We start from the raw sequence: 13,131 nt of genomic DNA, 5'->3' as shown, positions 1-13,131 counted from the left end.
TTGCAGCGTTGTTTTTGGGTTCGGTAGCATTTGTGCTACTCGCTCGGATGCTGTTTTTTCTTTTGACCTACTTTTTCTTTTGAGGTGGTCTTTTGACCTAGTTGTACAAGGGTTTTCTAACCATTTTGATTCGGTTTGGCCCTTTGGGCTTTAATATAAAATTGGGCAAAAGCCTATTTTCAGGAATTATGAGTGGAATTGTTTTAACGACATTAGCCTCACTGCTAAATTCTCACTACATATTATTTTCACTCGAAAATGGTTGTTATGTTTTTGTGACAACCTTAATATTTCTTAGGACATTGCTTCAAGACTATGCTCGTTATAAGGACATGTGGTGTGTGGGCAACCATATTATTTACCCTCTACCATGACATTACGAGTACACGATGAATGGATAATTGAATAGGACTAGAGAGGCCAGACCAACCATACTATCATGATATACATTCTCCATAGTAAACTAGGCAGACCAACATAGTACACCCAACAAAAACATGCCATACTAAATATGCAGTAATACAAACCAAATGATATACTCCCTCTGTCAGAAAATCCTTGTCATCCCAAGCTTGTTCCTCAAATGGATGTATCTAGCACTAACTTGGTGCTAGATACATCCATTTGAGGGACAAGCTTTTTCGGACGGAGGGAGTACTGATCGAGGAAGCAACACAAAGAGAATTTAATGTGAATTACAAAAAAAATGTTCACTGTCATAACTATATTTCTAGCAGTAACACGCAACATTTGATAACAAAAATCTGCAAAAGAAAGAAAAATACTTACACTGACACATTTAACTTTTAGATAAACAGCTTTTAATCCCAACTAGGTAAAAACATACTTTTTAGGTACAAACGGAGAATCAATGTTGAACTGTAATGTAGCATCGTGAAAGGAATCCTCATTGCAACACACCTCAACGTGCACCATTGCGACGTGTATTGGAAGAACACAAAGAGTTTGTGAAGTACAAACTACTAAGGGTTGGCAAATCAAACCATACTGTTGACATGTACTGTCATCCTGACAAAAGGATAGGCCAAATTATGCAACAAAAACATGCTATATTGAGTGTGCATCAATACAAACACATGAAATATTATTGAGAAAGCAGCTCAGGTAGTACGTGAGATGATGCAAACAAATATTTTGACCTCATGACAGACTTTCCACCGAGCAGCTCAGAAAGCAGCTCAGTGGAGCTCCTGACATATTTCCTTGTGGGTTACCAAAACATGGAAATTTCATATGAACAGCTGGCATTTCTTGACTCTCCGGAACTTCTCTTATTCGAACATGAACGAGTACAACCACATGAAACAAACATGTTCCACTACAACCTAGGCTTGAACTATGTGGTTTCTTTAACAGACTAGGATATGATGGGAGTTAATTCACAGCTGGGGGATATATATCTCTCGGAATCGATTGACCAACTGGGATGGAAGAATATTGAACACATGAGCAAGAAGGTAAAAGAAGTGCGAAGATTTGATACACCCAACAAATGCAGAGTTTTGCAAAGGAAGTGGCAAAGAGCAGCCATGGAATCAACGAGCTTTTTACTTACATGGAATCAAAGAGATTTTGGTTACACATGGAAAACAAGTCACTGACATTTTGACACCATCCTACCAAAGAGAAAGACATGAATAATCCCAGGTAACTGAAAGGGGGAGTTACCAAGGAAGCAAATGCGCAAGCATTGCTCAATTAATTTATTGAACTGGGTGCCAATTAAGTGCAAGCCAGCAATAAAATCAGCATGCTACAAAATTTTGTTCATCTTACCAACTACAGAAAAGGATCTATGAATACGAAATCTACAAGGTACATGGTCGGTTTTATCTCTCGTTTCACATCACTTGAGAAATCAAGAAACAAATCTATCGCTAATTAACAGAACTTCCAGTGTTCAAATTCAAGGAAGTATGGCATGCATGTAATATTATTGTTTCTTGCTGAAGTTGGGCTTCACCGAGCAGGAGTTTTCGCCAACTGAGTAGGCAGGCTCTAACCAGTAGAGAACAAGATCCTCTCCATGGTGTACTCGCAGGTTAGGAGGTCCAAATTTGACTGAATTTACAAAGCTGATAAACAACAGGTACTATTTCTGGATCGGTTGCCTGGAGACCAAACACATGACGTGGGAAGCGCCTATTGCAACCGAGATGACACGAGGAGGGCTTGGATCCTCATCACTGTCAGCAAGAAAATTATCTTTAACAGGTAATGGTTGCACTTCTAGAAGATCAGGAACGCCTAGTTGGCAGTCTCTTGCATTTCCCCACATGTACAAGTCACCTTTCTCTGGACACACAGGGAAAGTTAATTCAGGTAAGCTACTCATAGTGAGAAATTTTAGTTGCTTGCATTTAGCTGACATGTAATGTGATGTAGAACTAGAAGAAGGCAACATAACTAAGCTAGTGAAAACAAAGAATGTTGAGACAAAAATCTTATGGAACGAATAAGAGGCTCTTACAGTGGCAATAGATCTGAGTTTCGCGTATCAAAATAAATAGACTGACAGAAGTTATAGTTACGAAAATGTTATTTCTTCTTCACTACTCGAAACTAATTACGTGTGTGCAATAAAACTAGATCTTAAAATTATTTTCTTTCATCAGCAGTACATGCAATTAAATTTGACTGTTTCCTCCATAATTACAACAGTACCAAAATATGTACTGATTATCTGCCTAACTGGTTAACTTTAAGAATTTTCGCTCTGATATCTGAAGTACATGCCAGTGTTAGCAACTATACACGAAGTCCGGTACTTCTTGTACTTACTACATTGGTAATACTTTTTGCTCCCCAAATGGTTCTCAAAGTAGACAGTTTTATTCTCAATTACTTGATGCCAGGTGGTGGTGCAGCATGTTTGCCATTTCCTATGAATCTTCAGTTTAGACAATGTGTACTACTACCTTCGTCCTGGTTTATTGACCCCCTTCATATTTTGTGCCAAATTTTTAACTAACAAAATATTAATTAATGCATGTCACCAAAAATTATATCATAATGGATGTTTTGCTGCAATCTTGTTCAGAAAAAAAGCATCGCAGTTTTATAAGTTTGACAAAGAGGAGCTTTAAGTGGTCTCTCATCTCCACCACAAGAGGGTCCTTTTGATTGAACAATTTGTGAAAGCTCTTGATCGAGCAAGAGGCATATTCTTTCTGCAATTTTGATCTCGCCCTGTGGCAAACTAGGCGTGTTGTGATGGTGGGGTGAGACGTATGTACGTGTCTATGGATACCAGGCCCTCCACAAGCATGCTAATGGATGGCGCAGGATTCCTTGGTGGACTGTAGAACAAACAGCATGACATGAGCCTCGCCGGCATCTCGACGGTGGAATAGTGGGGGAGTTAGGTTCGCTGTGGGCATCACATGATGTAGAAGCCAAGGGTATTCCTCTTTTTAAAAAATAATAGTAGTACGCCATGTACTCAAAGTGACAGTCACGTAGAGTAGAATGCATACGATGGAGTGGACTATGGGAAAATTTGGGGATTTTTTTTTTGGGTCAGGGCATTTACTGTGTGGCCAGAGGGTTTTGCACTGAAAGAGGCTGAGTGGTGAGGGCATAGCTATTTTCTTTGGCGTGGCAATATTTTCACCGGTGGGTGGACGAGCATCGACGTGATTCTTATGTCTCTGCGGACTTAAGACCAACACAGATTTTTTTTTTTTATATTTATTTTTTGGAAAATGGGTGTAACTCCGGCCTCTGCATCAGAACGATGCATAAGGCCACATTTATTATAAGCAAATAAGTACAACAAAGGTCATGAAGTCTTAAACAAACGAACCACAAAACGGCTCACGAAGAGCGGAAAATAAAAGCCACAACCGGCAGGCAAAATGAAGACAGGAAAACTAATTGCCTATCATATTACATGACCGCCATCCAAACCGGCTGAAAATAGCCCGAACTACCATCTCCCATCGGGTAGATCCAGTAACCAAATGCTCCCTGGCCTCCGTCTGAGTGAGTAGCGACCACATACGGATCAACGTAGTAGCTCGGAAGATAACCTGCAAAAAATGAGTATTTGTTGTTCTGTTAAAAACTAAATCATTCCTGTAGTTTCAGACTGCCCAAAATAAAGCACATACTCCTACGAATGTATCTCGCTGTTTGGGGCTCTATCCCGTCAAGCCACGTCTCAAATAATGTGTTAATATTATTCGGAGAAGTAATATTAAAAGCAATGTGAACAGTCCGCCATAAAACCTTTGCCATCGGACAATCAAGAAAGAGGTGTTTGATGGTCTCATCGCGATCACAAAAACTACATCTCGTAGAACCGGTCCAGTTGCGCTTTGTCAAATTGTCCTTAGTTAAAATGACTTGTTTGTGTACAAACCATATAAACACTTTAACCCTCAAAGGTACTTTGACATTCCAAACATGTTTGGAACTAGGAATAGAGCTAGAGTTGATCACATCTAAATACATAGATTTAACCGTGAACTCTCCATTCCTGGTTAGCTTCCAGCTCAACGAATCCGGCCGTTGAGAAAGCTGCACTTCCATCGGTCTTCTCACCAAATGGAGCCAGGCTTCCCAACATGCTCCGGCAAGTGTTCTCCTAAATTGGATATTGAGGGGAGTGGACCGAAGCACGGTAGCAACGAAAGTGTCTCTTCGTTGCACGATGCTATAAAGGGAGGGATACTGAAGCGCGAGAGGGGTTTCCCCTAGCCATGTATCCTCCCAGAATCTCGTGGAACTACCGTTTCCGACTAGAAACTTAGTTCTGTTGAAAAAGACTGATTTAACTCTCATCAGCCCTTTTTAAAAAGGTGAGTCCGTAGGCCTCACTGTCACCTGTGACAAAGTTTTGGACTAAAGGTACTTGTTACGCGGAATCTGCGCCCACGTGGCCTCCGACTCTACAGATAACTTATACAGCCATTTGTTGAGAAGACATCTACTTTTCACCTCAAGATTTTCGATACCTAGACCTCCTTGGTATTTTGGTCGACAAATAATATCCCATTTAGTGAGTCGATACTTCCTTTTTAAGTCATCACTCTGCCAAAAAAGGGGATCAATAGAAATCCAATCTTTTCCGAACTCCAATTGGTATCTCAAAAAACGACAAAAGAAACATAGGCATGCTCGTGAGAAACAAGTTAATAAGAATTAGCCGGCCCCCATACGACATCAGCTTGCCCTTTCAGCAACTCAGTTTCTTCTTGAATCGATCCTCAATACACTTCCATTCTCTATTTGTTAGCTTACGATGATGGATTGGTATACCCAAATACGTAAAAGGTAAATTCCCAAGTTCACACCTGAACAATTGCTTATAAGCCTCTTGTTTCTTTTTGGCTCTTCCAAAGCAGAATAATTCACTCTTATGAAAGTTAATCTTTAACCTGGTCAATTGTTCGAATAAGCATAACACCAGCTTCATGTTTCTCGCTTTTGCCAAGTCATGCTCCATGAATATGATAGTATCATCAGCGTACTGTAGGATAGACACCCCTTCGTCAACTAGATGAGGTACCAGGATACCTACTTGACCAGCATCCTTTCACCTACCTATTAGAATGGTCAACATGTCAACTACAATGTTGAACAGAATAGGTGACATCGGATCTCCTTGTCTCAGGCCTTTATGTATCTGGAAATAGTGACATATGTCATCATTCACTTTGATTCCAACACTCCCTTTTTGCGTGAAGGATTCAACCTGGTTCCTCCAAGCCGGGTCGAAACCTTTCATGCACAAAGCCTGTTGCAGAAACGGCCATTTAACTTTATCGTACGCCTTTTCGAAATCCACTTTGAAAACCACCCCGTCTAATTTTTTCGTATGGATTTCATGGAGCGTTTCATGAAGGATCACAACCCCTTCTAGGATGTTTTTGTCCGGCATGAAAGCAGTTTGGGTCGGGTGCATCATAGAGTGTGCAATCTATGTGAGTCTATTAGTCCCAACCTTGATAAAAAAATTTAAACTAACATTAAGAAGACAGATAGGCCTGAACTGTTCAATTCTCATAGCCTCTGTTTTCTTCGGGAGCAAGGTTATTGTTCCAAAATTCAAATGAAACAACTGAACACCTCAACCGAAGCAAAGTTTGTTATTTTTGTCTGTCCATTGTCGATGCACAGAGAAAACACAGACACAGGTATCCTGTCATCCAGCAGCCCATTCACACATCAGAATCTAATTTTACTGTCGCTCGATATGACCCAACAAGACACATAGAGATACTTAGTTTTTTGGTAGTGGATCATGTGCTACACACTGCGCTTGCCTTTATCCGCAGTGGAGGACAGAGATCTTGAACAGGTGGCCACGGCGGGAGCGGTGGGACCATTGGGTGTCACACATAGGCACATCCCTTTCGTTCTCTACGCCAACGGTGCTTGCACGAACAACGACTATATACGAGCGAGTGGAAGCTGACTAGGGAAAAAAACTGGTAAGGCTAGTTGTAGTAAGACTCATTGCTAAATTCACGACGCCTCTCAGGCCTACACTTGCCATAGCTTTTTCAAAGGTTACTTTGTTTTGGGGACCAAGTAATTTTGTCATATTTTCTTGATGTATTGCCTCACGGCTATGCTTCTTATAAGAAGTTAAGAACATTCATGGTGTGTGCATCCCACCCATTTATTCACCCTCTACTGCAAGACATCAATCGCAATGAATAAGTAATTTGATACACTAGTGACCAACCATGTTGTCATGCTATATATTGTGATGTCCTGATACGTGCTACGACAAATGTACGTTAATATATACAAGCCACATGTTATACCAGGTGCGGAAAAAGCTAAAATAATTCACTGTAAAATAAAAAACGGAAAGTGGTTGGTATAAATTTGAGAATATGATGTGCTGGAGTACCAGATATATTTAATCGTTGGATAGAATTAACTGGATGGCCCGTATCAACATTGGGGTATTAAAAGAACTCCCCAAAGACACACGGAAATATTTTGGTTTCTTGTAGTGGCTGATGTGCTACGTACACACTCCCCTCCCTTGCCTCTGTCCCGAGTGGAGGACAGGGAGCTTGCACGCGTGGCCACATGGAGAGTGGAAGGACCATTGTGTGTCACACATTGGCACATCTCCGTCATTCCCTACGCGGATGGTGGTTGCATAAACGGTGACGCACGGTGGCGTGGGAGGAGAGTAATGTCAAAAATTGGTAAGGCTGGTTGTATTGCGGCTCATTATTAAATTTCCAACGCCTCTCAGGCCTACAGTTGGCACAGCCTTTTTCTAAGGTTACTTTGTTTTTGGGCCAAACAGTTCTGTCAATTTTTCTTGATGTGTTGCCTCACAACTATCCTTCTTACAAGAAGTTAAGAACTTGGTGTGTGCATCCCTCATAATTGTTCGCCATCTACCGCAAGACGTTGCAATGAATGAATAATTTGATACACTAATGACCAGCCATATTGCCATGCTATATATTGTGATGTCTAGCAAAAAAGTTTGGTCCAGATACCTCAACCAATAAACATGCTATGACAAATGTACATTTGATACAAACCACATGTTACACTAGTTGTGGAAAAAGCTAAAATAACTCTCTGTCAAAATTATTAAAAAAAGAGTGATTGGTATCAATAACTAAATATTCAATCGTAACAAGTGATGTTTGTCAGTGACTCTGCAAACAAAAACCTTAGACGAACCACTCCACCAACTTTTTGATGAACAACTTTTAAGACTAACTCGGTGCAAATTACTTTTGAGATAAAAATAACTGCAGAGATGCGATATCGAGAAGTAAAGTATCATAATCAGTACAACGCTAGCTCCATGGATCCGTGAAGATTATCCTCAGTGTGACACCAAAACAAAACAAAAATATTAGGGACCTGATATCTGAACTTTGCTGACGTGAACATGAATGGGAACTACATATGCACCACCTCTTCCTACATGAAGTAGGCCTCAACCACATGCTTTCATTGGTAACTAGGATTGGACAAACTCAACTTACAACTCTGGGTTATCTCATGAAATTGATTCACTGATTGGATCAGAAGACATCAGATACATGTGCACACGCACAGAATGAACTAATTTCCAAGCGAAACCTTCATCATGAGGAGAAGGAAGGAAGAATATTTTGAGGTCACCCATTTATTATGGAGGTGAAGAAGCGGAGTACCAAAGATGATAGCCTTGAAGATCTAGAGCAAATTAAGAGAAGATATTTTTTTTCTCTCCTCCTGAGCTTTTTATTAGGAGCGACAACTGAGGATGGTGAATCATGTTTCTCGTATCTCTTTACCCTTTCAATTTTACCGGAAAGAAAAGCAGGAGCTTTGTGTTGGGACTATCGATGGAGTCATTGTGGAACCTCAGGCACGGCTGTCGGTGGTAATCGAGTGAAGCAACAGAAGTTTTCACGCAAACAAGAACCAAATATGGCCACCACGTTTTAATTTTACTATAATTCTTGAGTTGAATGAACACACTGAGAAAATGTTTGAATTCAGCATTTAATGTTTAATTTTTCAGTATAGTATTTCAATTTTCCTTCAAAATTACAAGGACATTTCTAAGACAAAATGTTTTTTATTTAGAGGATGGAATAATGATGGAACCAAAGAAATGAAGCATTGCTCGGTTCTTTCAACAACCAGAGTAACAGCCTAGTGCAAGCCACACAAACGAAATCTGAACATTGTTCATCTTAAGAAAAATAACAACTACAGTATGGGCCAATGGCGGAGCTTAGCCCATATATGCAGTAAATGACAGTCAAAAGCACATTTTTCTACCCCTGAAATTCGACCCAACCTCTGCCACTGGTAGAGCTCCGTTAATTCGGGACCAGAAAGATACACGGTCTGAATGTGATCATGTCACAGTTTCACCCCCCATGCCACTGGTCCGAATGCGATGCATGGTTCAAGCAATCAAGAACAACTGTACACTAGTAATGAAGCACATATAACTTTATCACTTGCATTTTTTTGAGTGTTCTGTTCAGTCCCCGATTCTCTCCACAGACATGGGAGCGAGGAGCGAGATATAGAGATGAAAGCACGCATGCACAACACATTCCCTTTTTGGCCCACGCTCTTATCTCTATTAACCCGAGCCAATACGAATGGGACTGGGTTGTGTTATTTTTCTTTGGGCCCTCCTCCATCCGTGATATAGGGTGGGACGTTGTGCTGCAAACTGCCTTCTCTCGTTTATCTCACCAGACTGGAGGTCGATCCGAGCAGTGGGCAGCTTGAACTGGTTTCCTCTGTGATTGAAGAGGGACCATGCAGTGTTGTGTGTCCGTACATATCAGTGAACCGGCGATGGGTGCATGAATGGGGATGCATGTGGCTACTGTTTGTGCAGCTTCAGTTCATTGCTAAATTTCCGACACCTCTCAGACCTAAAGTTTGCATGCTATTTTTAATGAAAACATGGTTACTCTATTTTTGGAACCAATAGCTTGTCATTTTTTCTTGATGTATATATTGCTTCACAGCTTGCTTCTTATTGGGACATGTTGTATGCGCCCCACAAAATTATTCACTCTACCACAAGATGTCGCAATGAATGAACAACTTAAAACACTACTGGCCAACCATATTGCCATCAATATCCTGAAAAAAGTTAGATCGAATACTACACCTGACAAACATGCTATGTTGACTGTATATTAATACAAACCACATGGTATACCATTGAGAAAGTAAGCAAAAAATGATAAAATTATGTAAAAGGCACCGCTTGGTATCACTAACTAATTATCCGCTAGCAACAAGTGGTATTTGTAAAGACTTTGCGTAAAGAAACTTAGGTGGACCACACCACCCGCTTCTAGATGAACAAATTTTAGGATTAATAACACGACACAGGTTCTTATTGAGATAAAAATAGCAACACGATGCAATGTAAAACATTAAAGTATCATAATCAGTTTAACACCAGCTCAATGGATCTCCTGAAAGTTTTCCTTATTGTTCACAGCAAAACCAAAATTTATAATGAACACAATTCATGTAATTTGACTCTCCAAACTTTGCTCTGAACATGAATGAGTACAGCCAAACGAAGCTCGATTGCTTCCACCATGAACTAGGTCTGAACTACACGATCTCGTTAGTTAGGATTGTTAATTAATTGTTTTAGAAGACACCTAACACATGAGCACACATAAATAACTTAGGAGGCGAGCATAGGAGATGAATCCACCAAAGCTCTATCAACAAAGCCCAATTGAGAAGCAGGGTCAGGCTTGGCTCGAGCTCATGGAACATCACACCATTGATGTGCTTCCAGAAATGCTGGTAGAGAAGCGAGAAAGTGGATCATGATGCATCATAACGTTGTTCTTGGGTTGGTAGCATTTGTGCTAGTTGCTCGGGTACCTTTTTTTCTTCTTCTTTTCACCTACTTGTGTATATGGGTTTTCTATCCACTTCGTATCGGTTCGGCCTTGTTCCCATAAAACACAATTCCTTGTTGTTGTTATGCTATCCGGGATCCAATAACACCAGTATTTCCTGTTGGAACGTGCCCACGTCCCTCTCGTCAGGTGGCTAGCCATGCAGCCCGCGTCGTGCGCGTCTCCAACAGCCCACGTACTCCATGTTTATCCTCTCCTGCATGATAGCGATAGCCGGCTAAGGCCGTTGTACTCTCCCACGTTCCCCCTGCTTCCTCTCCTGTAAACTGTATAAATGTACTCCGATGGATGAATAGAAGCAGTGTGTGAGTGTTACATATCTCAACTTGGTATTAGATACCAGCACCCCGATCCTTCTTTCTCTCGACGCTTCCGCCATGCATCGTCTTCTCCGCTGTACCCGCTCGGCCGACTTTGACGCGCCGGCGTCCGCTCCGTTCGCCGCCGTTCCCGTCGCCGCACCCTCTCAGGCAGCTCCCGCTGCCGCGGTCATCACCACCCCAGTTGCACCCGCGCCCCGCCGTGCGCACCTCGGCGACCTGGGCAAGATGCCAGTCCCTGACGGCGTCGCGGCTCCTTCCTCGTCCACCTCGGCGCCCCGTGCGGCGCCCTCTGTCCAGCTAGCCGCAGGCGTCCTGCGCACCGCCGGCAGCACCCCCGTCCTGCGCCTCCCGCTGGGCGGCCCCGGCAGCGCCATCGTCAACCACCTCGGCCCGGGGCGCTCCGACGCCGGTCCTTACTCCACTGTCGGCCTCCCGCCCTCCATCGCGCACTACTTCACCACCAAGCTTCACCTCGAGTCCGGTAACTACTCGCGCTGGCGTCAAATCTTTTACATCATCGCTTGCAAACATGAGGTTCAGCATCATCTCGATGCCGCCACTGAGCCGCTCGGCCAGAGCACCGTGTGGCGCAACGAAGACTTGTCCATGGTGTTGTGGATGCAAGGCGTCGTCGCCGAGGAGCTCATGGACGTCGTGGCGTCCCCGGACAGCACCACCTATGACATCTGGACCCAGCTCCACGTCCTCTTCATGGACAATCAGCCGGGCCGCGCCGTCATCCTCGGCGCCGAGTTCCAGAACCTCGTCCAGGGCGACCTCTCCGTCGCCGAATACAGCCGAAGGCTCAAGTCCCTGGCCGACGCTCTCGAGGACATCGGCGAGCACATCTCCGATCAGGCCCTCACGCTCCAGCTCATCCGCGGCCTCAACCGCAAGTTTCAGATCATGGCGACGCTCCTCTCGATGCAGTCGCCGTTCCCCTCCTTCGTGCAGGCCCGCTCTCGCCTCCTCATGGAGGAGATCTCTGCCAACGAGCGGGCTCGACTGGACAGCCGTCCGGAACTCCCAGCCACTGCGCTCACCATCGGGCACGGGCCGAGTGGTGGCTCCTCTCCCTCCCCTGATTGCGGATCAGGCAGCGACTCCGTCAACAAGGGCAAGGGCGCCGCTGCATCTCCCACGGGCGACAGGGGCAGTGGCTCGCGCGGGCGTGGGCGCGGTCGTGGTCGCGGCCGCGGCGGCCAATTGTCTGGTGGCGCTCCCGCTGGGCGCGGCGCCGCTCCGGCCGGGCCGCAGCCCCCGACTGGCTTCTTCGCTCCATACGGCGCCCTCCTCCCCGGCCTGCCTGCACCACGGGCCCCTTGGGCTGCGCCGAACGCCGCCGGCGTCCTAGGCCCACGTCCTCCTGCACCGCATCAGGCCTACTCCGTGCCCTCGACGTCTTCAAGCAGGCCTACCTGGGAGCAGTATAATCAGCTGTACGCTGCTCTCCAGGGCCTCTCCATGCTGCAGCAGCACGTCGGCGGCACGCCGGACTGGTTCCTCGACACGGGCGCTACGTCGCACGTCGCTAGTAAGACGGACCTCCTCACCTCGTATGGTTCTCCCCCATTGCGTCATTCCTCTGGCATCTTAGTAGGCAACGGTTCTCGTCTCCCCATTACAGCCGTAGGTTCTACCTCTCTTTCAACTTTTGCACTGAATGACGTCCTTATATCTCCTACCATCATCAAGAACTTAATTTCTATACGTCGTTTCACTCAAGATAATTTTTGCTTAATCACGTTTGACCCATTCGGTTTTTCCATGAAGGACCTAGCCACGGGGAAGCTAATCATGAGGTCCAATAGCCATGGGGACCTCTATCCTTTTTTCAACAACTCCGGCGTTCAAGCAGTGCTCTCCGTCGCCACAGATGACATATGGCATCTTCGTTAGGGCATGCTAGCAATAAATCAGTTTCCATTCTAGTACGTGATTTTCTTCCTAATTGTAATAAAACTATGCCTAGCACTTTCGTTTGCTCATCATGTAAACTTGGCAAGCAGCCTCGACTGCCTTTTTCCCATTCCATTCCTAAAACAAGTGCACCTTTCCAATTAATACATTGTAACTTGTGGACCTCGCCGGTGCATAGTTTCTCTGGTTTTCAGTATTACCTATTGATGACTACTCCCATTACTCCTGGACGTTTCCATTGCGTAACAAATCCGACACCGCCGACACCATCACTCGCTTCTTTGTGTATGTTCTTACACAATTTCACGTCACGATTCAATGTATGCAATGCGACAACGGTGGCGAGTTCCTCACTACTTCCTTGCGTGAGCTCTTCTCCAAAAACGGTGTCTCCTTCCGTTTATCTTGCCCACACACCTCACCACAAAACGGGAAAGCTGAGCGCCTCATACGCACCACCAACGACGTAC

General features: G+C 44.2%; 1 protein-coding gene across 3 annotated transcripts; it reads left to right on the top strand.

The window, feature by feature from the left end:
- The first annotated feature begins 10,697 nt into the window (after positions 1 to 10,697).
- LOC123107729 (uncharacterized) lies at positions 10,698 to 12,823 on the top strand. 3 transcript variants are annotated; one of them, XM_044529666.1, is made up of 2 exons: positions 10,698 to 12,370; positions 12,515 to 12,823. In XM_044529666.1, exons 1-2 carry the CDS (start codon positions 10,796 to 10,798, stop codon positions 12,638 to 12,640), a joined length of 1,701 nt encoding a protein of 566 aa, XP_044385601.1. In that variant the 5' UTR covers positions 10,698 to 10,795; the 3' UTR covers positions 12,641 to 12,823. The 3 variants fall into 3 exon arrangements, with proteins under 3 accessions (XP_044385601.1, XP_044385603.1, XP_044385602.1); XM_044529668.1 differs by having other exon boundaries at positions 10,700 to 12,297; positions 12,515 to 12,656; XM_044529667.1 differs by having other exon boundaries at positions 10,701 to 12,275.
- Positions 12,824 to 13,131: the final 308 nt, after the last annotated feature.

The sequence above is a fragment of the Triticum aestivum genome, chromosome 5A (assembly GCF_018294505.1).
Source record: "Triticum aestivum cultivar Chinese Spring chromosome 5A, IWGSC CS RefSeq v2.1, whole genome shotgun sequence".
In the NCBI taxonomy this organism is placed as follows: Eukaryota; Viridiplantae; Streptophyta; class Magnoliopsida; order Poales; family Poaceae; genus Triticum; species Triticum aestivum.
The sequence above is the reverse complement of the archived record's forward strand: the minus strand, read 5'-3'. Positions and strand labels throughout refer to the sequence as shown.

Bases quoted from the DNA above. Each gene is read 5' to 3' on its own strand.
- LOC123107729 (XM_044529666.1), top strand. From the start codon at position 10,796: ATGCATCGTCTTCTCCGCTGTACCCGCTCGGCCGACTTTGACGCGCCG. The intron at 12,371-12,514 runs GTAGGTTCTACC...TTTTCCATGAAG, and splicing joins CTCGTCTCCCCATTACAGCC to GACCTAGCCACGGGGAAGCT.